At 37.0% G+C, this 27,220-nt stretch overlaps 2 protein-coding genes across 25 annotated transcripts in view; one reads left to right on the top strand and one right to left on the bottom strand.

Annotated features, from left to right (window-relative positions):
* Positions 1 to 11,733, bottom strand: part of MYO9A (myosin IXA) — a 308,527-nt gene extending 296,794 nt beyond the window's left edge. For 20 of the 23 annotated variants that reach the window (XM_056800394.1, XM_056800439.1, XM_056800426.1 and 17 more), the window contains exon 1: positions 10,273 to 10,411. The gene's annotated coding sequence lies outside the window, so the exon portion shown is untranslated. Of the gene's footprint in view, positions 1 to 10,272; positions 10,412 to 11,594 lie in introns of those variants that run through there. The other 3 variants (XM_056800401.1, XM_056800408.1, XM_056800432.1) reach the window with 1 other exon arrangement.
* SENP8 (SUMO peptidase family member, NEDD8 specific) lies at positions 10,982 to 24,351 on the top strand. Of its 2 annotated transcripts, none has more exons than XM_001365617.5 (2): positions 10,982 to 11,063; positions 22,463 to 24,351. In XM_001365617.5, the coding sequence occupies exon 2, from the start codon at positions 22,499 to 22,501 to the stop codon at positions 23,135 to 23,137; it is 639 nt and encodes a 212-aa protein (XP_001365654.1). In that variant the 5' UTR covers positions 10,982 to 11,063; positions 22,463 to 22,498; the 3' UTR covers positions 23,138 to 24,351. The 2 variants fall into 2 exon arrangements, with proteins under 2 accessions (XP_001365654.1, XP_007478610.1); XM_007478548.3 differs by having other exon boundaries at positions 10,993 to 11,063; positions 22,483 to 24,351.
* Positions 24,352 to 27,220: the final 2,869 nt, after the last annotated feature.

The following is a 27,220-nucleotide window of genomic DNA, read 5'->3' as shown; positions in this document are numbered from 1 at the left end:
CATTTTGGAGCAGACAGGGCTCTTTCCATAATGTAGGTGAGGTCTAGGCCTCTGGCCTAGACACGTGTTTTTTCTTATCCTGTATTTTCTTTTAATCCTTAACTTTAATAAACCTCTAAAAAATATAATACTCCTTGCAGAGAGAAACTAATTTCTACCTGCCTCAGTCTCCCCATCTCCCCTCATTTTTAATCTTTACAAAGTCCTGGGGAATTCAAAGACAAAATGAAACAATTCCTATCCCAATCATTGGTGGCAAGTGAGAGAAAGACATAAACCCCCAACAGCATCAATAAGCATAAAAGGAAGGTTCTATGAATGTTCTGAGAAAAGAGATGGGAGATGGGGGAAAGCAAATAAATATGGAATCAAGTAGAGCAATGTTTCAACAAGGCAATTATTTGCAGGATATTCCAAGTGAGGAACATTATCTTAGCCTTTATGCCTTTAACTCTGAATCCAGTATAGTGGAAAAAAATCCTTGATTGAAAGGCAGGTGACATCTAACCCTGGGCCAAAGGGGGCAAAAGTCCCTTCACCTCTGAGTCAATTTATTTTTGTGTAGAATAACAACTTATACTCCCTATAAGGTTAAGAAGAAAGCACCTTGTAAATAGCAAAACAAGACATAGATTAACATGAGTTATATTACTACAACAGTGAGGAGTTCCAACAAAACACAATCTACATTTCTATCGTGGTAGCTTTAAAATTGTGTAGCAGGCACCTAGCCATTCAACCAAATCGAGGGAACAGCCACAAGTTCTATCTCTAAGTCTCTTTCTACCCCAAAGAGATCTCTGGCCATCAAAATCATGCTTATCTGCTTTTACTCAACACTCTATCCAGTCTTTCCCGGGACCCCAATTCTAACCTCTGCTTTGCCCTTAGGACTAAAAAATACTTTTTTAAAAAACCTGCTACTTCAACATCAACAAAAAATTCCTACTTTTCATGCTATTAACACTAACACATATGCACCTCTGATCTTTTGTTTGTCATTATGTGCCACATTCCCTGGCCTGAATGAACTCTCAATCTCCTCCTTTTTTGTTATATCCCCACCCATGACCCACTCTATAGATTAAGCAGATTAGTGTTTACTTAATATGGTAAATATTATTGCTTTAATGACAATTTGTGGGTTTTAGGGCTTCATTTATTCCAGGTGAAGAGAATATGTACTTCAATGATTAAAAAGTCTCATCAGGGTAAAGTTATAAACAATAAAGAAAAAATAAAACAGTAAATATAAGAAGCTATGACTAAAATCTGAAATTTCTTAAAACTGCATCCATAAATGTAATGTGAACTTTAAAATAAAATAACTGGAGTTTGTGGTAATATGGGGGGGGGGGGGGGGAAGGTGAAGAGAAAGAGGAAAACTATCCCAAGAATTTATGACAATATTTAAAACTAGTATTTTAATAAAAATTTTAAGAAACAAAAACTTAAATAGCATAACTGAAATTCAAGCATTGTCTTCATTTTTATTCATAAAAGCTAATTAAGCAATTGTAGGCAAGTCACCTAAATGACTTCTCTGGTGTTTTACTTTAATCTAGAGATTTTTAATTGATGGATGAAAGTAAATCTTAAATATTTTGAAACAGCAATGTAATTTGTTAATGAACAATTCACATGATTTCACAAGTATGTTATTAGAAAAAAAGACATAAGACTTGAGACACAACAACACATCAAAAGAGAACAATTAGACCAAATTAGCAAAATGTACCATGGCCTCAATAACCACAAGAATCCAGAACTTTTTATGTTATCTTCCACCTGGAGATACACAGAAGTTTAAGAATACAATTGAAATATTATATTTACTTACACTTGGGAGCAAATTTTTATTCATACAACTTTTGTATGCGTCACCCAATGTATACTTTTGCCTATTGATCCCCCATAAAACTACTCTTATTTCTATAGTACTTTAATGTCTTTTCCTACCTCATAAAGTTACTATAAGCATTAAAAACACTTATTTTACAGATGAGAAAATTAAGGGGTTGCCTGAGATTATAGTAAGTATGCACTCCAACAAAGATTAAGCACATGTCAACTGACTCCAGAGCTGATGGGTATGATCTTTCCAATCACAACTCTATACTACCAAATTGTTCAAAATAAGTAACTTAGTCAAGTGAACACATAATTTTGGGCATCTACTATGGGACAGGCACTATGATAAACATAAGAATTTTTTTTAAGAAAGCAAAAACAACCTCTGCCCTCAAGGAGTTCCCTGTCTAATAAGGGGAAAGGGGGAGGGAGATAACATGCAAACAACTATGGACAAACAAGATGCAGACAAAATAAATTTAAGATGATCACAGAAGGCACCAACATTAAGGAGGAGTCAGAATAACATTTTTATAGCTGGGATTTTATCTGAGACTTCAAAAAAGCTAGGGAAACTATGATGCTGAAACAAGTAGGGAGAGAATTCCAGTTTAGCAGGCACCCAAGCACATCCTAAATAGTTAACGATAGTAGGTGCCATGTTTATTTCTTACGACACAAGACTGTCAACATCTTTAGTCAAAAAAAAATCTTAAGAGAAAAACACAACTAAAGATTATAGTTGTAATAAAAGAGAAGTCTTTCAGAAAACCAGCTGTCTGTGACTCAAAACTAGCTGGTTCTTCACTGAATGTGTAACATTGCTCTGCAGCTGCCCGTTGGATGACCCCACTGCCAAAATATGCTAGGATCATAATTCACATTTAAGACCTGGAGGCAAAACATTTTCTTTAAAGTGCTTCTGATGATTAAGAATTCTACCTTTTCTCAAGCATTCAAAACCTGAGGTATAAGTACTGCACCTGGGATTTCATTAATATATGGAACCGGAAATTAGAAAATTCCCACTTACCAATATCAGCACCTTCTCTGCAATTTAAGTGTCAGAGAAATGCCTAGAGCCCAGAAGGTTCAATGACTTTCCCAGGGTCCCACTGCCAGTGTCAGAGATGAGGGGGGCCTTGAATACAGGTCTTTCTGACTCCAGCACCAGCTCTCACTACATCTCATTTAAAATATGCTGTTTTATGCCAGGGTCCCAGAGGCTCCAGCTTATACAGTTTTCTCCACCAATCAGCTCTCCTCCTTACATCTCAGGAATCAATCACAGTCTCTCAATTTGCCTACCACTGCTCAGAGGCGGGCAGTGCTTGTGGTCTTTTAGGGTATGAACTTCCTTTTCTAGTAAAAGTTTCTTTCTGTTAACGACTAAGTGGTGTTAAAGGTAGGACACTACAAGTTCTTGGTTATGTTAAAATAAACAGAGCTTAAAAATAAATAAATAAAATATGCTGTTTTAGTATTAATGGTCCAAGGATAATTTTGAGGAACTTCTTCTGAAAAAGAATACTATCCACCTCTAGAGAAAGAACTGTTGGGAGTATAAATGCAGATAAAAACATACAATTTATTACTTGTTTATTTAGGTATATGATTTGGGGTTTTGGTTTTACAGCATTATTCACTTACAAAAATGAATAATATGGAAATATGTTTTGCCTGATAACATATGTATTACACAGATTGAATTATTTGTCAACTTGGAGAGAGGGGAAAAAGGAGGGAGTCAACCTGAATCATTAAAAAAAATTTTTTAAAGTCATGTGTTTAGCAAATTTACTTTTACATGTCATTGTCCCTACTATATGAAAAATGATTTGATGTTATTGTAAAGCTGAAAAAGCTAAATACAAAATAAAGCATTCATTCAATTGAAATAAAGCATATAACAAAAATCTAAAAATTTCTTATTTTGCTTGTCTATAAAATTCTGCTCAAGAGTGGTGGCAGTGTCAAAGGAGGGAAGAATTATATTGGAAAGATGCTGCAAAGATGAAATCAATATGCTTTAGCAACATTTTGAATATGAGAAATAAGAGAGAGTGAGAATCCAGCAGCATGACACCTATAGGTTGTGAGCCTGTGGGCCTGGGAGGATGATGTTGCCCCTGTAATAATAGGAAAGTTAGTAGGTAGGTAGTATTTAGGGGGAAAGATAATGAATTCCATTTTGGATATATTCAGTTTAAGATATCTACTAGAAGTTAGTTGAAACTATTAATAATTTCAGTAAAGGAGTAGGATATTAGAATAAACACAAATAAATCATCAGGATTTTTATGTATTACTAACCAAGTCCTGCAAGAAGAAATAAAAAGAGATATTCTATTTAAAATAACCAAAGCTAGAATAAAATATCTGGGGGTATACCTTGCCAAAATAAGCCTAGGAACTACAAAAACAATTATAAAACACTTTTCCCATAAAGTCAGATCTAAATAATTGGAGAAAAATTGTTCATGGATAGGCAGAGCCAATATAAATAAAAGTACAATCCAATCTACTTAATGTCATCCCAATCAAATTACCAAAAAGTTATCTTATTGGGCTAGAAAAAATAACAACAAAATTCATTTTGAATAACAAAAAAAGGATAGCAAAAGAATAATAAAGGAAGGCAGTCTAGCAGTGCTATATTTTAAATTCCTTTTATTATGCAGTGTTCTGGTTCTGCTTATTTTACCATGCATCACTTCATGGAGGTCTTTCCAGCTCTTTCTGAAATCATCCTGTTCATGATTTCTTACAGCACAATAGTATTCAACCACCATCACATACCATATGCACACGTGTCTCAATTAGAGCAGATTAATTTTTAAATAACTTGGAAAGAACTATATGAAATAATAAAGAATAAAACAAGTAGAACCAAGAGATTATATACAGCTACAGATTTAAAATGTGAATAACTTGTGAGTGTTCAACTCCAGAGAATAAACTGAAAACTGGAAACACAAGACATAAACTATATATACATATCTATTTTACCAGATTATGCCTTCTATGATGCAGGGAGGAGAAAGGAGGGGCCAAGATACCTAGAAATAAATTCTATTAAAATTTTATTTTAGGGGGCAGCTGGGTAGCTCAGTGGATTGAGAGCCAGGCCTAGAGATGGGAGGTCCTAGGTTCAAATCTTACCTCAGACACCTCCCAGCCCTGTGACCCTGGGCAAGTCACTTAACCCCCATTGCCTAGCCCTTACCACTCTTCTGCCTTGGAACCAATACATAGTATTGATTCCAAGATGGAAGGTAAGGGTTTAAAAAAAAAATTTATTTTATAAGATGTCTATTAGACATTCAGTTGGAGATGTGTGAAAAGTAGTTGGAAATTTGACATTGGGAGACAGCAGAGAGTTTGGGGCAGGTTAGGAAAACTGGAAAATCATCAACATGGCAATTAAATCTATGTGAGCTGATCAGTAGTAGTATAGTAGTATAGAGAGAGAAAGCGGCCCAGGACAGAACCCTGAGGGACACCTGCAGGTAGAGGATGTCATCTAAAAGACTCAGCAAAGGAGAGGGAGAAGTCAGATAGGGAGTTCTCTAGAAGCTAGAAAGAATGATATTCTGAAAACCTAGAAAGGAAAGTGTCAAGGAGACACTGATACTATTGAGTGTGAATACTACAGAGAAGTTAAGGAGAATGAAGATTGAGAAAAAAGTCATTAAATTTGGCAACCAAGAAATCATTAATAACACTGGAGAGAGAAACTTCAGGGGAATGATAGGTAAGAAGAATTTTAAGGGTAAAAACAGCAAGATGGCAAAAAATTGGAAAATGAGGGGATGCCCTTCAATTAGGGAATGGCTGAACAAATTGTGGTATATGTTGGTGATGGAATACTATTGTGCTCAAAGGAATAATGAACTGGAGGAATTCCATGTGAACTGGCATGACCTCCAGGAATTGATGCAGAGTGAGAGGAGCAGAACCAGGAGAACATTGTACACAGAGACTGATACACTGTGGTACAATCGAATGTAATGAACTTCTCCATTAGTGGCAATGCAGTGATCCTGAACAATTTGGAGGAATCTACGAGAAAAACCACTATCCACATTCAGGGGAAATGCTGTGGGAGTAAAAGCACCGAAGAAAAACAACTGCTTGAATACATGGGTCGAAGGGATATGGTTGGGGATTGTAGACTCTAAATGAACATCCTAGTGCAAACATCAACAACATGGAAATAAGTTCTGATCAAGGACACACAAGTAATACCCAATGAAATTGTGCGTTGGCTATGGAAAGGATGGGTGGAGGGGAGGGAGGGAAATAATGTGATTATTGTAACCAAGGAATAATGTTCTAAATTGACTAAATAAACTAATTCAAATGGGGAAAAAAGAGCAAGAGAAATTATAAATACAGTATAGTTTTAAGAAATTGACAAAACATTCCATACAACAAATATGTAATAATGTAAAACAAATTATTTTATCTAAGGTAGAAAAATTAAAAAAGAAAAAGCAAGAATACCATACATTTTAAAGATATATTTAGGACATATAGGTTAAGTGGTAGTAGAATGAAAGGTATTGCAGCTTTTTTTGCTATTAAAAAGTAGAAGAAATTAGAGCAATGTGCTTATTCCTTATTCAGAGTTCAAATTTCTAATTTCTTCTATGTAAAATTTTAGAGATTAATTTTTAAGGGATTAAAAGTACAAAATGCATTCCTTTACTACATTTGCAAAGCTCTACAATATTTCACTCAAAACACCACCATCAAAAGCAAGAGCATGAATAATTTTAACTAAACACCACCATCAAAAGCAAGAGCATGAATAATTTTAACTAGATACCACAGAATTTCCCAACTGATTTTTTTATTATCAGTCAAAAGTCATTCAATATGTTATCTTTAAGTCTAAGATTGGAGCCTAAAAAAAGAGATACTCAAATTCTCCTCTCTCTAGGAAATGTTTAATTATATAAATTAACTTGTTTTGTCCTAGTCCACTGGGATTCTGTCATTTTATTCCTTAACTTAGTGCATAAGGCATATTGTGATTTAAATAAAATCCAATAGATCAAAACCTGGATTTTCATTTTTATTCAAATGGGGGGAAAAAAGTGGTTCACCATCTTCCTTCCTTTGTTTTCCCTGATAAAAAAGTGTATTTGCCAATTTTAACAGAAGTGCTTCAAATAGTAGGCTACATGTTGTATAAGCCTTTATATTTATAAAATCTTTTCCTTCACAACTAGATGATCAATATTATCCTTTTTTCTCCCTTTGGTCCAATCCCATGATTTCATTGATGCAATGAGCAAATTCCCTTTACCAATGCTGGTCAGCAATTGTGCAACTTAGTCTTAGGGGGGGAACATAGAGAGTTTAAGGCTTGTGAATTCAAAATGTATCAAAGGAAAGACCTAATGAACTATAAACATGCTTCCTCTCACAAGATTCCACAACTCCAAGATGGCACTCCACATTTTAGAAAAGAGGAAATTGAAGTTTAGAGTTTAAATAATTTGAGTCTGTCAATTTTGAATCTCTGATCTAACAAAGCTAGTGAGAAAAAAAAAAGAGATTTCAACTCAAGTCCCAACTTTAGAGTCCTCTGTCCACTAAACCTCCCTCCCTCTATTTAACTCCTCAGAAATTAGTGTTCTCCAAATACAGCACACTATTAAAAGTGGTATTTTTAGAATTATTTTTAACTGTTCATTTTAAGGGCTAGAGTGTACAGTTTTTTTTTTCAAAATTTCAAAATTCTCTTTCAAATATACTATTAGAGATTAAACAAATTCTACAGTAGAGTAAGTTCTGTATTACTAATTTCTACCAGATCTTTCACTTAAAAAAAAAAATGCAAGACTCAGGCCTTAATTCCCCTTCATTGAAAACTAAAAATACCAATGTTAACATATTTTATTATTATTCATCAACCAAAATGTATAAACACATAAACAAGCTATAAGATTGTAAAGTACTTCAATATATAATTTTACTAGGTTAAATATTTCCTACTATGATGCATGATCCTTACCCCAAAGTAAACACACACACACAAGAAGCTGTGGCCAAGGAAGAAAACTGCCATGGTCGTTACAATATACACATGCCAAGCTTTCAATGAACAAATCAACATTTCTTCTGGTATAAAGAAAGCCCTATAAGTATAAAAGATAGATGGGAGGAGAAAGAAGGAAGACAGAAGAAAGAAATCATCTTACTGCTAATATTAGCCAAGGATCTCTCAGTTAATACTACAAAATCATAAACAGAACTGTAAAATATTCATTGCTATTTTTCCAAATAAGTCTTTACCACTAGTTAAAAATTAATTTCATACAATGTTGGCAAGTTTTCAAAAGTATCTTTTCCAAACTGACTTTTCTGTTGTCTTGCTTTCTAATTCAATTTACTCAAATTTATGTGATATAGAGAGATCTGTATCTGTGTGTATATGTACACACACACACAAACACATAAATCAGTTTATATGGATGTGGATGTTTCCTCCAATGTTGCAGATCACCACCTATCCACACCTATTTTGTGTGAACTCTTGCCCATGCCTTCCAACCAAGTAAGTTTTACACAAAGGATCTATCCTGTTGATCAGATCTTCCTTGTCTTTTCTTGACAGATTAAGGATATCTCTGGAGAACACAGGCAATACAACTGTTAACCCTTAATCTTATTACATGGCAATACATTTTATATTTTTTAGTCATACATGATGTTGAGGCCATCAATTAAAAAAAGACTTCAAAAATCACACTCCTACGATATCTATAAAAAATGCCAAAGACCCAAAACTACCTTTTTGGGACACTATCATTTAAAAGCCCCTGATAATTACCAAATATTAAGGTAACAAGAGAAAGGGAAGCATTAATCAAGGATCTGGGTAGATAGGCACTATAAAGAATGCATAACTTAAACAATACATAAGTATTTTAAAGATTGTGTTTTTCTTTCATGCCAGCAGCACCAGAAATATTTTCTCCCCTACAGGAAAAATCTAGAAAGATTAGAACAGCACACATTTTTTTTACCTGAGACTATTATTGAAAATTAAGTTGGACTAAATTTTTTTCAGATTCCAGTTAATTAGAAATGCTCAAAGTATTTGTTTTAAATGCTAATCTATTACACAAAGATATCAAGAAAGTAGAATGAATTTATTTTAAAGATATTCCTAAACTACTACTACTACACCAAATCATGTAGAAACATGGTAAGAGAATTAAAGCTAAAAAAGACTTGATGCCATCCAGTCCAGCTAGCTATTATATGGCAATTCAGTGATTAATTTAAAATTCTCTCTAAATTACATCATATTCTTGAGTTTCTACACTATAATAAACATCAGGAAAACGTTTTTTCAGGATACAACCACTATTGAAAAGAAGAAAACATATATAATTGTCAATAAACTTGGAATAAGAGCTTGCCATTTCATTCTTCCTAATCATATGTCGAAGAATCATAAAAAGAGAAGTCTTTTTTTCTCTATTGTACAATGGTATTTATGATAAAAGTTCTCTCAGATGAATGAGTTTCTGCTACCAAGAGATCTTGAAAGGTAAATTCTAAACTGGGCCATGGGATCTAATTGAATGCATTAACCTCTTGAAAGTTCATATATTCTTAATTTAAAAATCTTCAGTGGGTATGTGTGTGAAGGGGACATTTTCTGGCGTGAAATGGCCTTATCAACGGTCAGATTTGTTACGAATGACATTAGTGCTGCAACTTGCACTTGCTCGTCTGAGGGGATCAGACAGCACGAAGGAACAGCAGAGGCCCCCTGAATTATCTATTTTAACTTTGGATATCAGGGACCTGACCTCCGACACTCATTTTCCAAAGGTCCATGAGGGATACATAAGAACGATCAGGAAAACCGCTGTGCCCATCCCACAAGGACGCCGTTTAATAAATAAATAAATAATGAGCGATGCCCCACGTGCCAAGGCAGCTCCTGCTGCAAACCCTTCCACGCAGCAGGTGAATCCTTGCAAAAATCTCCGAGTGACATCAGGGGCCGTGGCGACCAGCTCCGTCAACCCAGCCCACCGCGGTCCCCATCGAGCTGTCACACAGATTAGCAGGAGGGGATGGGGCGGGGGCCGTCGGGTGACCTTGGAGGAGCCGGCCCCGCGCCCAGGGGGCGAGGCCGGCGCGCCCAAGCTCTGCTCTCGAGCTGCAACCCTTTCCCTGCAGGGACCGGCGCGAGCCCAGCCTCGGCCTCCTCAAACGGCCCAGACACGCCCCCCCCCCCCCGGAGTCCCCAAGACTTCCGAGGCCGGACCAACCGCCTCAACGGCCAGCCCGGACGAGCGGCCGGGCGGGGGCGGGGGCGGCCCGCCGCCGGGGCGGGGCGCGGGAGAGGGGAGCAGACGTGGGCCGGCAAGCCCCGCGGGCGGCTCTTACCTCTGAGTCGTCGCAGGGGCGGCCGCCGCCGCCGCCGTCTCTTCGGCTGAAGCCCCCAGCCCAGGCCAGGCAAGGCCTTCTCAGAGTGACCCCAAGCCGTGGCCGCGGCGGCGGGACTCCGGCTCTGGGAAGGATGAGGCAGGAGGGTCTGGCAGCCGCCGGAGCCGCGCATCCCCTGTCCGCCGCCCTGTCAGCGCGACTCCACCCGTACCGGGCTCATCCTCGCCGAAAGGCTCTGAGCACCCCGTGCTCCCGCTGCAGACGCCCCAGTTCTTCAGCTCTCAGACTAGACTAGCGCCGGCAAACGCCCTGCTGCCTCCTCCCAGCGGTGCTCCGCTCAAGGCTCAGTCCGCGCCCCCGCCTCCTCGCCAGCCGGTCGCCGCGCGCACGCGCGGCTCCTCTTCCCAGCTCCTCCCTCCCGGGCTTCGCGGCAGGCACGCGCACCCCTCCCACGCCCCTTTTCGGCAGTCCTCAGACTGCTGAACGCGCCCCGCCCTCTCCCCAATGGCGCGCTTGCGCGGGGACACCCCATCCTCCACCTTCCCCCTCCCCCCCTTTTTTTTTTGCTCGGTTACTACGATTCCTAATGACGCCAGACTTTCTTCCAAGCACGATGTCGCAAAGGCGGGAGATATGGAGAGGGAGGCTGACTTGGGGGGTTGCGACAGCTGTCCTCGCTTTACGGCCAGCCAGTGCTACTTTAACTGCTGGGGGGGGTGGGGGAAGTAGTAAGGGGAGGCTTGGCGCGAGCCAAAACGGAGGCGCGTCCCGGGGGGTGAAGCCTGAGGCAGGTAAGAGGGCGGGAGCAGCCGGTCTAAGCCAGTCTTGCTGGGCCGAGGAGGGGCTGTGGCTGATGCTGCTGCTGCCGCCGGCGCCCAGGTGTGGGTTAGGGTGGGGTGGAGTGAGCTGGGGCAGTCCATTACTGACTCCGCCCCTCAGCCCCCCAGTCCCCCGCTTCCTCCCCCCTCCCCCCTCCCCCCGGCCCTGGCGCCCGGTCTCTTCCGAGGTCCGGAGGAGAAAGCAGGGCTGCGGCTCAGGGGTTCTGCGGCGTCCGGCGGCGCCATCCCCGCGGTCCGTCACCCGTACCGAGCAGAGTGCCCGACACGAAAGACCCAAGTCAGCGTCTGGGCGGGCCTGGGGTCCCAAATCCTGGAGGAGGGATAACGAGCTCTGCGAAAAGGGTCCCCCCCCCCCCCCCGCCGAGATGCCCCACGTGGGTGGGCGATACTCCGCGCGGGGGCGGAGCTCCCGAATCCCTGGAGAGCCTTCCTTGAGAGCCCTGGGGCAAGTAAAGGACCCCCCAGCCCAACCCTGCTCTCTACCTGGTAGAGCCGCGACTTCTTGGATGTCCGCTCCCCGCATTAATTGTGCGGTTCCCTCAGAAAGTGACGCCTTGGTCAGGACTCTTGTTTACGGAAACTCCCCAAGTGCTGGCGCCAATTCCCAGTGTTAACCCTAGGAGAATCTTGGCGACGCCGCTTATTACTACCGTCACCCAAGTCCATGTGTTTCGCCAAGTATCCCAGGGCAGAAGGCAACTTTGTATATTTGTCAGCCCGCCCAGACCGTGCTAGGAAATTCCAGGCTTTGACCTGTACTGAAGGCATCGGAAGAGCAGCTGTTCCTCCTCCTCTTCGGTGCGGCTCTCCCAGCTCCTGCCCCCAATAAACAGAACTGGAAGGGCTTAACCCTTTAATGAATCACCTGAAGGGGAATGGGGAATCCGAGTCCAGGTTCCTCATTAGATGGGTTCAATTCATTATCTCTACTGTTAAACAACTTCCTGTAATCCACCCCCAATTTGCGAGGCTTTGAAGTTTAAAAAAAAAAATTGTATGTCATTATATGCGTTAAGCCACAAGCCTATTTTAGATATTTTTCTTCAACAACAAACATATAATTATTTTAGTTAGCAGATATTTATTACCTCACATTCGTATATCATTGGACAGTTAACTGTAAACTTTCATAGGTATCCTCAGTTGATCCTCGTTGCCACCCAGTAAAAGATAAAAGGCAAGTTAGGAGTGTGCCCATTTTATAGATGGGAAAACAAACTCAAGATACCCCAGATAACTTGAAGAGGGTCACAGAACAAATAAAGTGGCAGAATTAGGGTTAGAATCCAAGTCATCGAAATCCACACGAAATGCACAGCTCTTTCCTCCAAAACGACATCATGTTTGGGTGTATATGGAAAGAGCATTGAACTATACTCCACCTAGTCTGTAAAAAGAGGGCTGCAATACTCGGGAGTATCTACCTGGCTGTGATCAAAAGCTACATAAATATTACTGCTTTGGCCTGGTACAAAAATCTTATCCGTAGTTACTTGTCCTTCAGCACTTTACACTCCCAGAAAAGAGAAATATGTGACAAGTAACTATCATACAAAGCAGTGTTTAGTAAATGCCATATAAATGGTGGCTATAAATGTACAAAGAGTTTAGTGTATTACACACTGAAGTAATTCAGTAAATGTGTGTTCCCGATTTTATTTGAATAAGGTTAAACTAGATTAGATGAATTTTTAAGGTACCTTCCAACTTTTAACAAGGTAGGGATCCAAGACCTTTTATGTGTTTTTAACTTAACTGAATTTCCATATAAAAGGTTTTTAAACTCTGATTTCATAGATCACCACGTAATATTGCCTTCTTAAGCTCACTCAGTATAGACTGATGGGGAAGGGAGGAGAAACTTACTTTTTCTATTCCCAAATAATTTCTGTGATTAGATATTATTTTATACATTTGGAAGAAAATATTTTTTTAAATCTAGGTAATCTTTACTGAACCTGAATATAAAAACTACTCCCCCTCAGCAGCAGCTATTTCTTGAATGTTTCACATGTTACAGAGATCTTTTTGGATAGTGGACCCCAGAGCCCACAAGACCTAGGTTCAAGTTCTTCCTTTTGGCATATTGTAGCATTATAAACCTACTCAAATCTCAATTCTATGTGCCTCCAGGCAACTCTTTAAATCTATAAATTATGCATTTGATGATTAACACTGGGAGTTTGGACTTCAATGAATTAGCAATGGAGCCAAGAAGTTGCCATATCCCTGTCAGAACCAACTGTTTAAAATGAAATTGTGACCCTGTTATCACAAATTGAGAACTAGAGAACAACTCTGTAAAGTTTCTTCCAACTCTAAATCTGTTGTCCTAAAATAAACTGTAGTTCTTTAAACTTAATAAAATGTTTTCTAAGATGAGGTGGATGTTATAAAGTAGTTTAACTCAAACTATATAATTAGGCATAGTTCCTATATCAATTCAAACTTTAGCATGTTAGAAATTGTCATGCATAAAATGTTTTGACAGATTTAGTTTTGGGAGGGGTAATTCAAATTTTTTTTCTTTTTTTTTCTTTTTTTAAACCCTTACCTTCCATCTTGCAAGGCAGAAGAGTGGTAAGGGCTAGGCAATGGGGGTCAAGTGACTTGCCCAGGGTCACACAGCTGGGAAGTGTCTGAGGCCAAATTTGAACCCAGGACCACCCATCTCTAGGCCTGACTCTCAATCCACTACCCAGCTGCCCCCTAATTCAAATTTTTTTATTCAGTGTACCCTTCTTTAATATATAGTAATCACCAAATTGTATTTTGAAACACATTGTGTCAAAAATCTGGTTTCAGTAACAGTTTCTGAAAAGATCTCTGATCCCAGTGCCCTAATAATCGGCCTAATTTGTATACCTTGTTATTGTGGCTTATAATGGTAGTGTTTCAAACTATGAAAGTCTAGGTTTATTCATCAGCTGAGGGTGTTTGGGTGAATTAATCAACTATTTCTCATATTTTCTATCTGTAATGCAAAGATAATACTTCATAATTGAAAAGCTTTTTAAAGAATTTTATGTATTGGAGAAAAGCTTTCTGAAAGTAATTTTATCTAACTTGTTCTGTTTGTCCAATTCTCCTTCCTGCTTTCTCCTTTATATCATCACATGGATGCTTGTAAAAATATCTTTGCCTTGTTAATATTTGAGTATCCACAAGGCATTTTTGACCCTAAATATATTGCCTAATGGCCAGTGAATAAATACTTTAATAAAAGTGTTATTGATAATAGGTTTTTGTTTTTTCACCAAATTTAATGACTTTCCTCTTAGCCTGAGGTGAAGACAGTGAGGAAATAAAAATACCATTGCTTAGCCAACCAGTATATATAACAACCTTTGTCAACTATTACTGGAAAATTTTCATTACAATGTTTCATTTAACTCAGATTGCATTAGGAAGACTACTGCTATCATTTTTTAGAAGGCTAAAGACATTTATGAAAGGAAAAGTTCTATTTATCATAGGCCAAGGTGATGAGTACTTTGGTCAATAAATGTACAGTAAAGTTTGGAACTCAGTGATTATATAACTTGTAGACAGAACAGCAGTTTAGTGTTAATATAGTCTCTGAAAAGATTTGCAGAGCAAAAATTAGCTTTGAGAAAAATGTTTAACCTTTTTAAAAGAACAGTTTTCAAGGTTTTGGCAAGTATAATTTGCATACCAAACAATATTGAATGTAAATGAGTTATTCATTAAATCTGGGCCTTCAACTGGACTCTAACTTTTTTAGCTTTTGTTTTGCTAAGGTAGGTGCTAGAAAAAAAAATCCATGTTTTTAGAAAACATACAGTGCAATGATAGGCTAAGTCAAGAAACAGTTTCAGTTCTTAAGACATTTCCTAGCTGTTTAACTATAACCCAGTCTCTTCTTTTATTAGTCTTTTTGTTTTTGGAGCTGAGGGGACTCATTAGAGACCAGTTAGCACAGCACCCCCATCTGAAAGATAAAGAACCTGAAACCCAAAAGTTAAATTTTCCTAAGCTCACTACTGGTAATAATAAGCAGCCTTACAAGAATTCAAGGCCATATCTTCTGACATTCCAGGATGTTTTTACTCTACCTTGTATGTCCTTAAAATGAGACTACTATTTGGACTTTTCACTGGTTCATATAAATCTTTCTCCTAATTTATTTAAACTAGTAACATTTTACTTCGTTAGTTGTACAGCACAGCATAGGAAGTTCTCTGAGAAGGAAGTTTCCAAACACAGGACAATTCTATAATGGAAAAAGACAATCACAACCATCCAAGAGGAAATTGCTTGATATTTCCTCCAAATTGAGATCTCTTCTGATGTAAAAGAAAAATAAATTATTTTTTAAGTCCTAGAGGTTGAAGGAAAACTGGTAAACTGGTGATTATCTTTCAGTACATACTGATTTATCCCTTTGCAAACATTGAGAAATAAAATAGTGGAATCTCAGAACTCTTGAGACTAGGCAGAATCTCAAAAGGTCACACCTCCTTCACTTCTCTAGTTCTAAATAGAACATTAAGATAATGAAGACAAGAAGGTGTACATCTTCTCTGCCAAGTATTAATAAAATTGTTAATCATGGCATCAAGAACTTTTAAAAACTGATAGCAGAATTCCTCCACTTGTAAATTTAATGGTATTCTGTCATGCATAGATGTTGACATTTGTGATTTCATATTTGTTAAATCACTTGAAATTCCCTGATGTATGATTGATTTACATTTGTTTTAAACTTTTACTTCTGTTTTAGAACCAATATTGGTTCTAAGGCAGAAAAGCAGTAAGGGTTAGGCAATGGATGTTAAGTGACTTGCCCAGGATCACACAGCCAGGAAGTATCTGAAGTTAGATTTCTTCCCCTCTCTAGGCCTAACTCTCAATCCACTGAGCCACCCAGCTGTCCCTAATTTACATTTGTAAGATAAGGATTCAGAATTGAATTCACTTTCACTCATTTCTTGTATAGATAAATTGAAATGACCCTGTTCAAATAGCATTTTTTAAAAAGACTCCTGGGTTTTAGGGTTAGCATTAAAAATACTTTTTAAAAAAACATTTGAACTTTCTTTTTTGAAAACATTTCTATTTGCGCTGTCATGTAAATATTAATATTAACATGATTTAAATTAGTATTTTTAGGGAACATAGCAAAATTGATTTTTTAATTAAAATGAATTTATCAATGCAGTTCTATAGTACCAATCACTATAGGCTGTGTAGCCCTATAATTAAAAAGAGAAGGAATGCTCTCTTCTTGACCTTCAAATGCTTATCTAATTTGAGACCAGTCTACAGAAATATAGATATCCTGCTGGGAACAGTGCAGTACTATCAGAGTGGTGTTTCACACTAACTTTCTAAGTTACCAAACCATGTGGGCAGCTTCACAATAACTTATTGAAAACTTATACTCTTGAATTTGAGTTTCTATTCTATTTTTGACCATCTTCATTTTAACCAACACTGCAGACAAAAATCTGCCTTGCACCAAACCAACATTGAGTTTTGTCCAGAAGCTTAACTCCTGTAGAAACATTTTTTTTTTAAATGTAAGTTCCTCAGCTTGGGTTTCAGAAGCCAGTGGTTTCTTTTGTACAGTTTTTTGTATTATTACTTTGATCCTATGTAGCCCTGCTAGCTTATTAAGGTTGTTTCAGGCTTTTGGTTTTGGAGAGTTTTGTTTTACCAAGACTGCTTAATTCTTATGAGAAGTCTTTTGAGTGAAAATAAACTTAATTGGTTCCTTACAAAACCACTTGTGTTATCAACACTATGTCTTCTCTGAATTGTGATCAAATGTAAGATTTTTTAAGTAATTAGAAGCAATTTTTTAAAAAGCAAGTGTTCATAAGATTAAAACCCAAAGATGTAGGAATTTAAACTGCTCATGAGAGGGAGAATTGCTTAGTAGGGACTGTCTGACATAAAAATTAGGACAAGGTACATTGCAATAAGATTTTTTTAAAAGGGGGGAGGTTTAAAGTGCCAGTTTAGGAGGCTTAATAATTGTTAGGTTGATTTGGAGTTTGTCTTTCCACATGGAAGAACACAGTAATGTAATAAAGACTCTGAATGGAATGGTGCTTAGAAAAAGATAAAATTTGTATTTCATTCAGCAGATAAATTCAATAAGCATTTATTTAATTCAGCTAATAAATTCAATTCAGCAAGCATTTTTTCAATACCAATCATGAGTCAGGCACTACAGATGCAAACACATTGAAATTTACAATATTCCACCAGTTGTCTATATTAGACCATGATAATGTGGAAATTATTTTTCATCTCTTGTTATTTGAAAGGCTGCCATATGGGGGGAAAAGACTATATTTACTGTGTTACTCCAGAGAACAGAACTAGGGCCATTGTTGGACCAGGGCTATTCCAGGGAATCAGTATTGTGTAATGGAAAAATGGTAGGCATCAGAAAGCCTGGGTTCCAGCTGCGGTACCTCAGGCAAGTCGTTTAAACTCTGAGCTTCAGTTTCCACATGTTTAAATTGAAGATAATATATGTGATTTTACTCATTATATGAGGTTGCTAAGAAAATCAAAGGGCAATCAATATAAAGCATAACTTTAAAAATATTCTATAAATGAATAATGAGGGAGAGCTTTCTAACAGTTAGTTGACCAGAAATGCACAGAATCCCAGAGTTGGAAGAAACTCTAGAAGATAATTGATCCAACTTCTATCCAAACAAATCTCCAAAGCATCCCCAGTTGAATTTGTGCTCTTTGAAGGTAAGGACTGGCTTCCCCCTTTTAACCCCAGAATTTAGCTCAGTGTTGGACACACAGTAAGCACTTATGTTTTGGCATAAAAGCTCTAGAGTAGAGGAAACCACTATCTCCAAAGGCAGTCTGCTTCACTTTTTAATAGCTGCCTAATTGTTTAGAAGTTTTTCCTGATATCAAGACTGCTCTTTCTTCCACATAATAACCCCTTATATTCTTTTTTTTTTTTAACCCTTACCTTCCATCTTGGAGTCAATACTGTGTATTGGTTCCAAGGCAGAAGAGTGGTAAGGGCTAGGCAATGGAGGTCAAGTGACTTGCCCAGGGTCACACAGCTGGGAAGTGTCTGAGGCCAGATTTGAACCTAGGACCTCCCGTCTCTAGGACTGGCTCTCAAACCACTGTGCTACCCAGCTGCCCCCAACCCCTTATATTCTTGAAAATAGGTATCATACCCACAATCTCCCTAACCCCAGGTCTTCTCTTTGCCAGGCTAACCAATTCCAATTCCTTCAGCTAGTCCTCATAGAGTATGTACTCGTAACTTTCCCATCCTGCTTATTCTCCTTTGCTCACTCTCCCACTCATTAGTGTTCTTCCTAAAATGTGGCAAGCAGAACTGAATGTTACTCTCCAGATGGGGTCAAAAGTTGGGAAGCATCTTGCATATATTAAAACAGAGAAACTATTCAAGCCCAAAGACTGGATGACCATCTAGTAGGCATTCATACATTGAGTGGGAGTTTAGGCTAATTGATTTCAAATACTGCCAAACAAAATTCTAAGGTTGATTCAAAAAGTAAAATTATGTTAAAATTCTTGATTGTGCTGGACTATACTTCAGACCTGATCATCACATAGATAAAATTGTCATTAAATGACTTCAATAAATAACTTGAACACTAATGCACAGCTGGCACTTACTGCTTGATGAAATATATGTAATCGTGTTCCTGGCAATTAGAGTGTCATGTTACAGTGAGCATCAGTTGCAGTTAGGATATTTCCAAGCAATTACATTTAAGTCCTATGCAGTACAGCCAGACTATTTATGAAAAATAGGAACTCTTAGCCGTCTACTTTTTGTATGTCTTAAGATGACATCATGAGGCTATTTTATATACGTATTTATAAATATATACAATTTATATAATATGAAATATATAAGTATATGTGATAAATATAAAATGTACTTATATGAATAGTTAAAATCATATAATAGCCTAGCCTCCCTCTTCTATACATAGTACAGATTGAAAGATAATTGGAGGGGCTATTTTTTAGTGATTTGATTGTTTTATATATTTTTTCTTTTTGCTTTAGTAAATAACACCCTACAAGATCTAAGGAAGCCTAGCTATTCAAGTCTTATTCCTTTTAAAATGTATGTGTATGTACATACACATGTGAAAGACAGTTCAGTTATTTGTATATATGTAAATAAAATTTGTTAGTTTCAGCCCTGTCATACTTTCTGACACAATTTAGGGTTTTCATGGCAAAGATACTAGAATGGTTTGCCATTTCCTTTTCCAGTTCATTTTACAAATGAAGAAACTGAGACAAATCAGGTTAAGTGACTTGCCCTTGGTCACACAGCTAGTAAATGGCAGAGGCCACATTTGAACTCTGGTCTTCTTTACTCAGAACCAGACACATCGTACCACCTAACTACCCTAGATAACTTTTATATATTATATAAATTTTTAAAGGAATAAGAATAAAAAGTCTGAATTTCCTTAGTGAGACTCTATTTACTAAAACAAACAATGTTGGTGTTCTCACCTTCTGATAGCCATAGGTACATCATGGTAGGGAGGGGGGGCGGAACTGATATGGTATGAAATATCTCTCACTATAAATACTGTTGTTAATCCTTGTTCTCAATAAATTCTACCCCTTTGCTCTAGTTTACTTGCAGCATTCTCATTATTATGATTTTGTTTATTTGTTTTAACCCTTCTACTTTGAATCAATACTAAGAATTTGGTCCAAGGCAGAAAAGCAATAAGGGCTAGGCAGTTGTGGTTAAGTGACTTGCCCAGAGTCACAAAGCTAGGATGTGTCAGGCCATATTTGAACCCAGAACCTCCTGGCTTGACTCTCTGTCCACCGAGCCACTTAGCTGCTCCTATAATGTGATTTTAAATCATATCATAAATTGTTCTGATATTTAACCACTATTTAGTAAATAGTTTTGTAATGTGTACAAAATACCAGGGATATAAAATGCCCTAGTATAGGTGTTGATTGATTTTTTAAAAAATTAATATTACATATTTAAATAATATTATCTTAAAACTTAAATTTAAAGACAATTTTTCTCTGCTCAGTAGTTGCTTTTTAAATGACATGTTTTGAATAGGTGGAGTAATTGATAGAGTATTGGGCCTAGAGTCAGGAATATTCATTTTCCCAAGTTCAAATCTGGCCTCAAAGACTAGCTTTATGGCCCTAGGCAAGTCACTTCAACCATGTTTGTCTTCCTTTCATCTGTAAAATGAGCTGGAGAAGGAAATGATGAACTACTCCAGTGTCTTTGCCAAGAAAACTCCAAATGGGTCACAAAGAGTTGAGCATGACTGAACAACAACATGCTACTAACTAGGTCTAAAAATTATTAACAAACTTTGCAATGAGAAGTATTTCCTCAAAGAACATTTATCCACCACTTCCTAAACATTAATTCATTCATTTTTTCAACAGTTATTAAGTGCCTTGCAAAGCTAAAATGCACTTAAAAGTTTAGACTTGAACTCAATAGAATTTATAACCAGAAGAATCTTCCAAGATCATGCACTGCAATTCTGCCACTTATATTGAGGAAGCTCAGGCATAGAAAAGTTAAATGACTTGCCTTGCTAGTTAATGTCTAGTTCCTTACTCCAGTCCAGTGCTTTTTTAAATTAATTTAACAAGTAATCAAAAAACAACTTACTTTAATGTCAGTCCTTTAAGAAATCATAAACAGTTTGATATTTTGTGCTTTTGTAATAGCTTCCTTAATCTATGGAATTTTATTTTAAGAATGTCATCATAAATAACTAGATTCATTCTTTTAATTAAGCTTTGACTAAGAAGGAAGTTTATATAAAAACATTAAGAACTTTTTATTGAATTCATTTATCTGTAGAGAACAGAACTGCCTAGTTTGTGAACATTGACAAAAATACTGATGTTTACTATAATGGCATCTTTCTTTTGTGGGGTGAGAACAAATAGTTCCTTTTGGAGTAAGCCCCTCTCTAGCACATAGTGCCAAAGATAAAATATTGGAACAGATTTGTACCCTATCTAACTCAATGCAAGCATTTCCAAGGAGCTAGATAAGGGGAAAATCAAGTTCATTACCTCCCTTAAAATGATCAATCTCTACTCTAACCCTAAAAGCAGAAGGAGGGCTGTGGTAATACTATGCTTTTTACCTGTTTTTTCCCCCTTTTTGAGACAAAGAAGAAACTTAAATACCCAGGAGGGTTTTAAAAATTGTTTCCTCATTTTGCTGAAGCATTTTATCATTTATTTTATTTATAGTTTATAAAGCACATTCTTTGCATCAACTCTATGAAGAAGTTAGAAAGCCTATCACCATCTTAGCAGCCTAAAACCTCAATTCCTATTTAAGCAAAGATTTTTTAGAAAGGGAACATGGCACGAATAGACCCAAGAGCTCAACGAGACCTTAAGAGATTATCTCATCCAAACCTTTCATTTTACAGAGGAAACTGAAGCCCAGAGTTTTTAAGTGAAAAGATTATATACATAGTGAGTGACAGAACTAGGATTTGTGTTGTAGAAAAAATAACAAGGGACTGGGAGTTGGGATCTTGGTTTGGATCCTGCCTCTGACTTTGATAAGATTTGTGAACATTGGCCAGTTATTTAACTAAATCTTAATTTCCTCATCTTTATAATGAGGTATAATAAAGGTAAGAATATCTGTAGCTCCTTCCTAGAGTTGTTTTGAAGGTCAAATGATACAAAATACATAAAGTTCTTTAAAAATGTTAAAAGTTTAGGAGCTAGACCTGTGATTTCGTTCGTTCGTAATTAGAATTCTCAAATGAGTAAACTCTTTCTCAAAGGAGAAACAGAGTCCTTTCAGAATGATATCTTCTAGAAGTTTTTGGAATGCTTCAGAATGTATGCTATAACAATGTTATAAAAATGTCAACTGTGATTATGACAATAGTAGAAAGAGCCCTTTACTCAAGAGTGAGAAGACTGGATTCTACTCCTAGTTTCTCCTACTTATTAGCTGTGTAACCTTGAGCAAATCACTTAACCTTTAAGAATTTCAGTTTTCCTGTCCATAAAATACAGATAGTAATAATAACTAACATTTATGTAGCTCTTTAGAGTTATATAGTAAATAACTGTCATTTAAGTCTTACAACCTGTGAGTTAAGATGAGCAGTACAAGCTATAACTGGTTGTTTTTTAACTGATAAAAGAGCTGTGGCCTAATCAGTATACCTGTTGTAGAACAAAAGCTATAACATAGATCTTTTGACATCCTAATTGCTCTTCCAAGCTCCCTACAAGTATGATTTCGTTTTCTCCTTAGTATTTATACAGGATATACATAAGTAAATATTGTCTTCTACCCTTTGCTTCAGCTCTTGCCGTTTGTTTCCAGTTGGTCTCTGTGCAGAATGGACCCTGTTGTTTTGAGTTACATGGACAGTTTACTGCGGGAATCAGATGTCTCACTGTTGGATCCTCCCAGCTGGCTTAATGACCATATTATTGGATTTGCTTTTGAGTACTTTGCTAGTGACCAATTCCATGACTGCTCAGACCAAGTGTGTTTCATCAGCCCAGAAGTCACTCAATTCATCAAGTGTACCACCAGCCCAGAGGAGATCACCATGTTCCTTCAGCCTCTTGACTTACCCCACAAAAGAGTTGTGTTCTTACCCATCAATAATAACTCCAATCAAGCAGCTGGGGGAACTCATTGGAGTTTGTTGGTTTATCACCAAGACAAAAATAGATTTTCCCATTATGATTCACATAGCAGAAGCAACTCTGTACATGCAAGACAGGTAGCAGGGAAACTGGAGGCCTTTTTGGGGAAAAGAGGGGACAAAGTAGCATTTGTAGAAGAGAAAGCCCCTGCTCAACAAAACAGCTATGATTGTGGAATGTATGTAATCTGTAACACAGAGGCCTTATGTCAGGGCTTCTTTAAGGGACAGCCAGAGCCACGGCTGCAGCATCTCACACCTATGTATATCACGAGGAAGAGGGCAGAATGGAAAGATCTCATCTCCAAACTTGCAAGAAAATGATGTGTTCAGTGCAATTATCTTCATCTTTTCTTAAATTTCAATCTTCTCTATTTGTCTTTCCTTATATTCTCTTAGTCTCTGATTCTATGTCTAAGGCATGGTGTCAAGGCTCTGCCCTTTCACTTCTTCCTGAAAGAATGTGATCCTCAGGCATTATTGTTACAATGAAAGGCCACACTTAACTTCAGGGTACTGTAGGCTTTGGAAGTAGCATAACTGCATGCACCAAGACCTTCAAACTAGCCATTTTCAAAGTTTGGGTAGTAGCCTTTGCACAAAATTTTCATTTTACTATTGTTCAAATACACTGAACCATCAACCTGCCCTTAAAGCACATTATTTGTATATATATAATTGGTCTATGCGAAATAGAAACAAATCTACTTTTATTTAATATCTAGAAAAATAAGGAGCCATGGTAACACAGGAGCAATCACTAAAATAGTAGAAATGGGAAATCACAGGGAAAAAAAATCCCAATACCTTAAAGCCCTGCCCCTGAATACAGAATGGCCCAAGAAATGAAAGCTAATAATGGCAAAACCTCAGTTAAGTTTTAAGTAGCTAGGGATCATTTTTTTTTAAATTTCTCTTAACTATCTTCTATTCACCACAAGAAAGCTTCCCTTGCACTTTGCTTCACCTCTGCAAATCTTTAAGAAAAATGAAATTATTCCCTGACCCACTTTGTCTGATTCCTAGAATGCTAGGGGAAAAAAATTAACTAGATACTGAATAAGTCTGTGCTAAATAAACTACTGTGGTTAGCTTCTTGGTTTGATACATTGGCATTGTAGAGGTTGGCTGCTACTGTATAAAGTCAGTCTCCTAGCCTCATCTTTTGTTATCATTGACATAGTCCCTTAATTGGAACTTTACAGTTCTAAAGCTCATTACTACTAATTCAATTAAATATGGTAAATTTTAAGCATCTACTATGTACAAGGTTCATCTTGGCACTGTGATTTCTTACCTCAGTGCAGAGAAATACTTTTGCCCTCATTGTAATAGTAGTATCTCTTCCTCTTCTCCCTCTCCCCATTCTTGGATAAGAGATTTGTTTTGGTTCATTCTGATTCTATTGTATTTGTATCAAAAGTTTATAATATTCTTTAGAATGTTAAAAGGAAAAAAGTCACCTCCTTAACTCATTCACTTAGCTCAAATGTAAACATCTGGAACCAAGAATAAAGAGAAATACTTCCCCACCCCAATCACTAGTGTGTGGCAGCATTTTCCAGTTACTTTCAAAAGGCTTAATGTAGTTTATAAATCATATGCATCATAAACTCATAAGGTACATATGCATGAATCTTGTTCCTACCTAGGATGAGGTACATTCAAGACTCATAAACCAGAACTAAGCTTCAACTATGTAACCTGCTCTAGTCACTTCCAAACCTGCCACTGTTCTCAAGCTCCCATCATTCAAAATAACTTGACCACAAACTATTCAGAAGAGCAAAGTTTTAGTCATAAGAGAGAGTTCATACTGAGCTACACCTTGAAACAATTCAGGATACTGTTCTTATTCAATTTTAAGTTCTCACTCAGCATCTAGGAGACTATATGTGAAGAAGAGGCCAAGAGGAGAAGATGAAAGGAGAAAAAGGAATGAGAATAGAAAAAAAGCTCACAAGAATAACAGGTAGTAGTAGTAGTATCAAAAAGTCTCAAGAGTCCAGGGATATGTTACAGTTGTAGTTTCTAGATAAAGATTAGAAAAGTAATATTACTTTTGACTTGAGAAGTCCCATCCTCAAGGCTGTGGAGGAGGCAGAGTCCAACTGAGCCAGAGTTCTCTCTTTTAGAGGTTTTGGGGATGCATAGGATGGGTACTTTTTTATACCAAAAATGTCATTGAAAATAGTTAAACAATGTATCTATTTTGGAAGATTAATACAAAGTTTTTTCTTTTCTTTTTTTTTTTTAGTTTCTTCTCAACAGTAAATTTACTTGTTGAATTCAACTGAAGTACAAGATATCCTTTTAAAAAAAAGGGAAGGATGCTATTCAAGGTATCAAACTAAGTTCACCAGTTTCCTCCCTCTGTTAAATTCCAACGGAATGCCATTTATGTAAAAATGAGTGTTTATTAGGTGGCAGTGACCTTGTTTGTGGTCCTATAACAATCACCCCATGATTCATGCAGGTGGGTAACTGTTGATACCACATTTAAGGGATCAGGGGAGCCAAGATGTAGTTCTAGATGTATTCTAATAATATTGTAATTAAATCAGGACTCAGTGATTCATCTGGTGAATCAGGATATATCTGTTTTTTGGTTACTCCCCCAAAGAGCCAGACACATTCTATTAAGAGGAATTTGATAGTAATTGTATAAATTTATTATGGGAGATATTGTTGATTATAACCATAGTTGCAGTTCTTCAGAAAACTATAGCTAGCAAACTCCAAAATCATTGGAGAGATGACACAAGATGAACAAAATCAGTTTTGATTAGATATAAAATAACTTTGACTTCAGAAGTAATTGGGACTCTTGTTTCCTGAGTGAAGCAATGAAATGCTCATTCCTAAAAATAAAATTAGAAGCAGGATTAGGGACTAAATGAATTCCCCAGGTCCTTTGCAACCTTGTAATTCATGCACCAAGAAACTTGGGTATTAAAATAGGTTAAAAAATCAGGAACTCTAGGTATGCCAATGACTAATTTTTGCTTTGCATTATTGTGTTGTTTTTTTATGACATTCTATCTACAAAATCCATCCATTTTAGACCCCAAAGAGAAAGATTGGTTAATCATCTGACTGGTCATTTGAACAAGAAACTTTTCTTTTTATCATGAATTTTCAGACAGTGAAATAAACAGGTGTATATGGAAATATAAATAGATTTCAGGTAGACTCTTCTCAACATTCTGAAATAAAAATACTTAGCTATATTACACATGGTCACAAGCACTAATTTCCTAATCTCAGAAGATTTATGTAATCACTGAGATTCTTTAATGATGTTAGTTCAAATGATCTCCAAGGTGGTTTATTTATTTTATGGGCAGTCCTGTGAAATGGAAAGTGAAATTGTTCAGATTTATATATTGTATGTCCCTGGCATAATTACTGTTAAAGATTCATCTGTCTCTCATTTCCCCCCCAAACTTTATTGCTTCTCATAGAAAATATGATATATTTTACACAGAAATTTTTTTGGTATTGGGTTTTTTAGCAAACATCTTTATTTTTAGGGATACCACTTCTCTAAAAATCAGTATTTTATGTTGCCTGAAAGCTAGGATAAGCTATTAGGAACATAGGCTATAAAAGATGGAAGAAGGAAGTAATATTTAAACATTTTTAGCATATGTCATTTATTTTTAAATATCACAGAAATATTACAAAGTGTCAGCCCAAATTAGTTGAATATATCAACAAGTCCAAAAGTGACCTGAATTACTTTAATCCTTTGGAAATAAATTAGTCTCAACATTTGCATATTTTTAAATTATTGGTCAGAGAGGCTAATTAATGTATAGTTCTATGACCATTTACTAAGGCCATATGTGAAAACTACCTATTTACAGTATTCAATTATACTACAGGTTCTATTGTGAGAAACGTTTTTTTAAAGTAAAATAGTAGCCTAAATAATTTAAGAAAAGAAATCATGGAAACAATGTGAAACTGCCCCAAAAAACTAGTATTTCTCAAGTTCAGCCGAGTATCAAGCAATGTGTTGTTGGATGCTAGAATAACAAAGACCAAAACAAAACCATTCCTGTCCCCTAAGGAGCTTGCATTCTATCAGGCAAATAATACTTGTAAGTAGATACAAAAGAGACACCAAAAATATGGAAAATGAATAGTGATATAAAACTGAGAAAAGAATAGAACCTAGATTATTTGTGCAAATGTCTAATTCAAATAAGAGACATGAACTTCAGTTAGGGAAGGGTCAAGTGCTAGAGGCATTTAAATGGAATTTATTTACACAGAGAAAAGCAAACATGTTAAAAGTACCAAGGGTGGTTATAGACGCCATCAGTGTAAACAGTAAGAAAGAATTAGACCAACATTATCCTGGAGAAAAATAACAATACTGCAGTTTGGTTAAGTCACCAT

This window comes from Monodelphis domestica, chromosome 1 (genome assembly GCF_027887165.1).
Source record: "Monodelphis domestica isolate mMonDom1 chromosome 1, mMonDom1.pri, whole genome shotgun sequence".
Taxonomy (NCBI): Eukaryota; Metazoa; Chordata; class Mammalia; order Didelphimorphia; family Didelphidae; genus Monodelphis; species Monodelphis domestica.
This window is presented reverse-complemented; position numbering and strand designations above follow the sequence as displayed.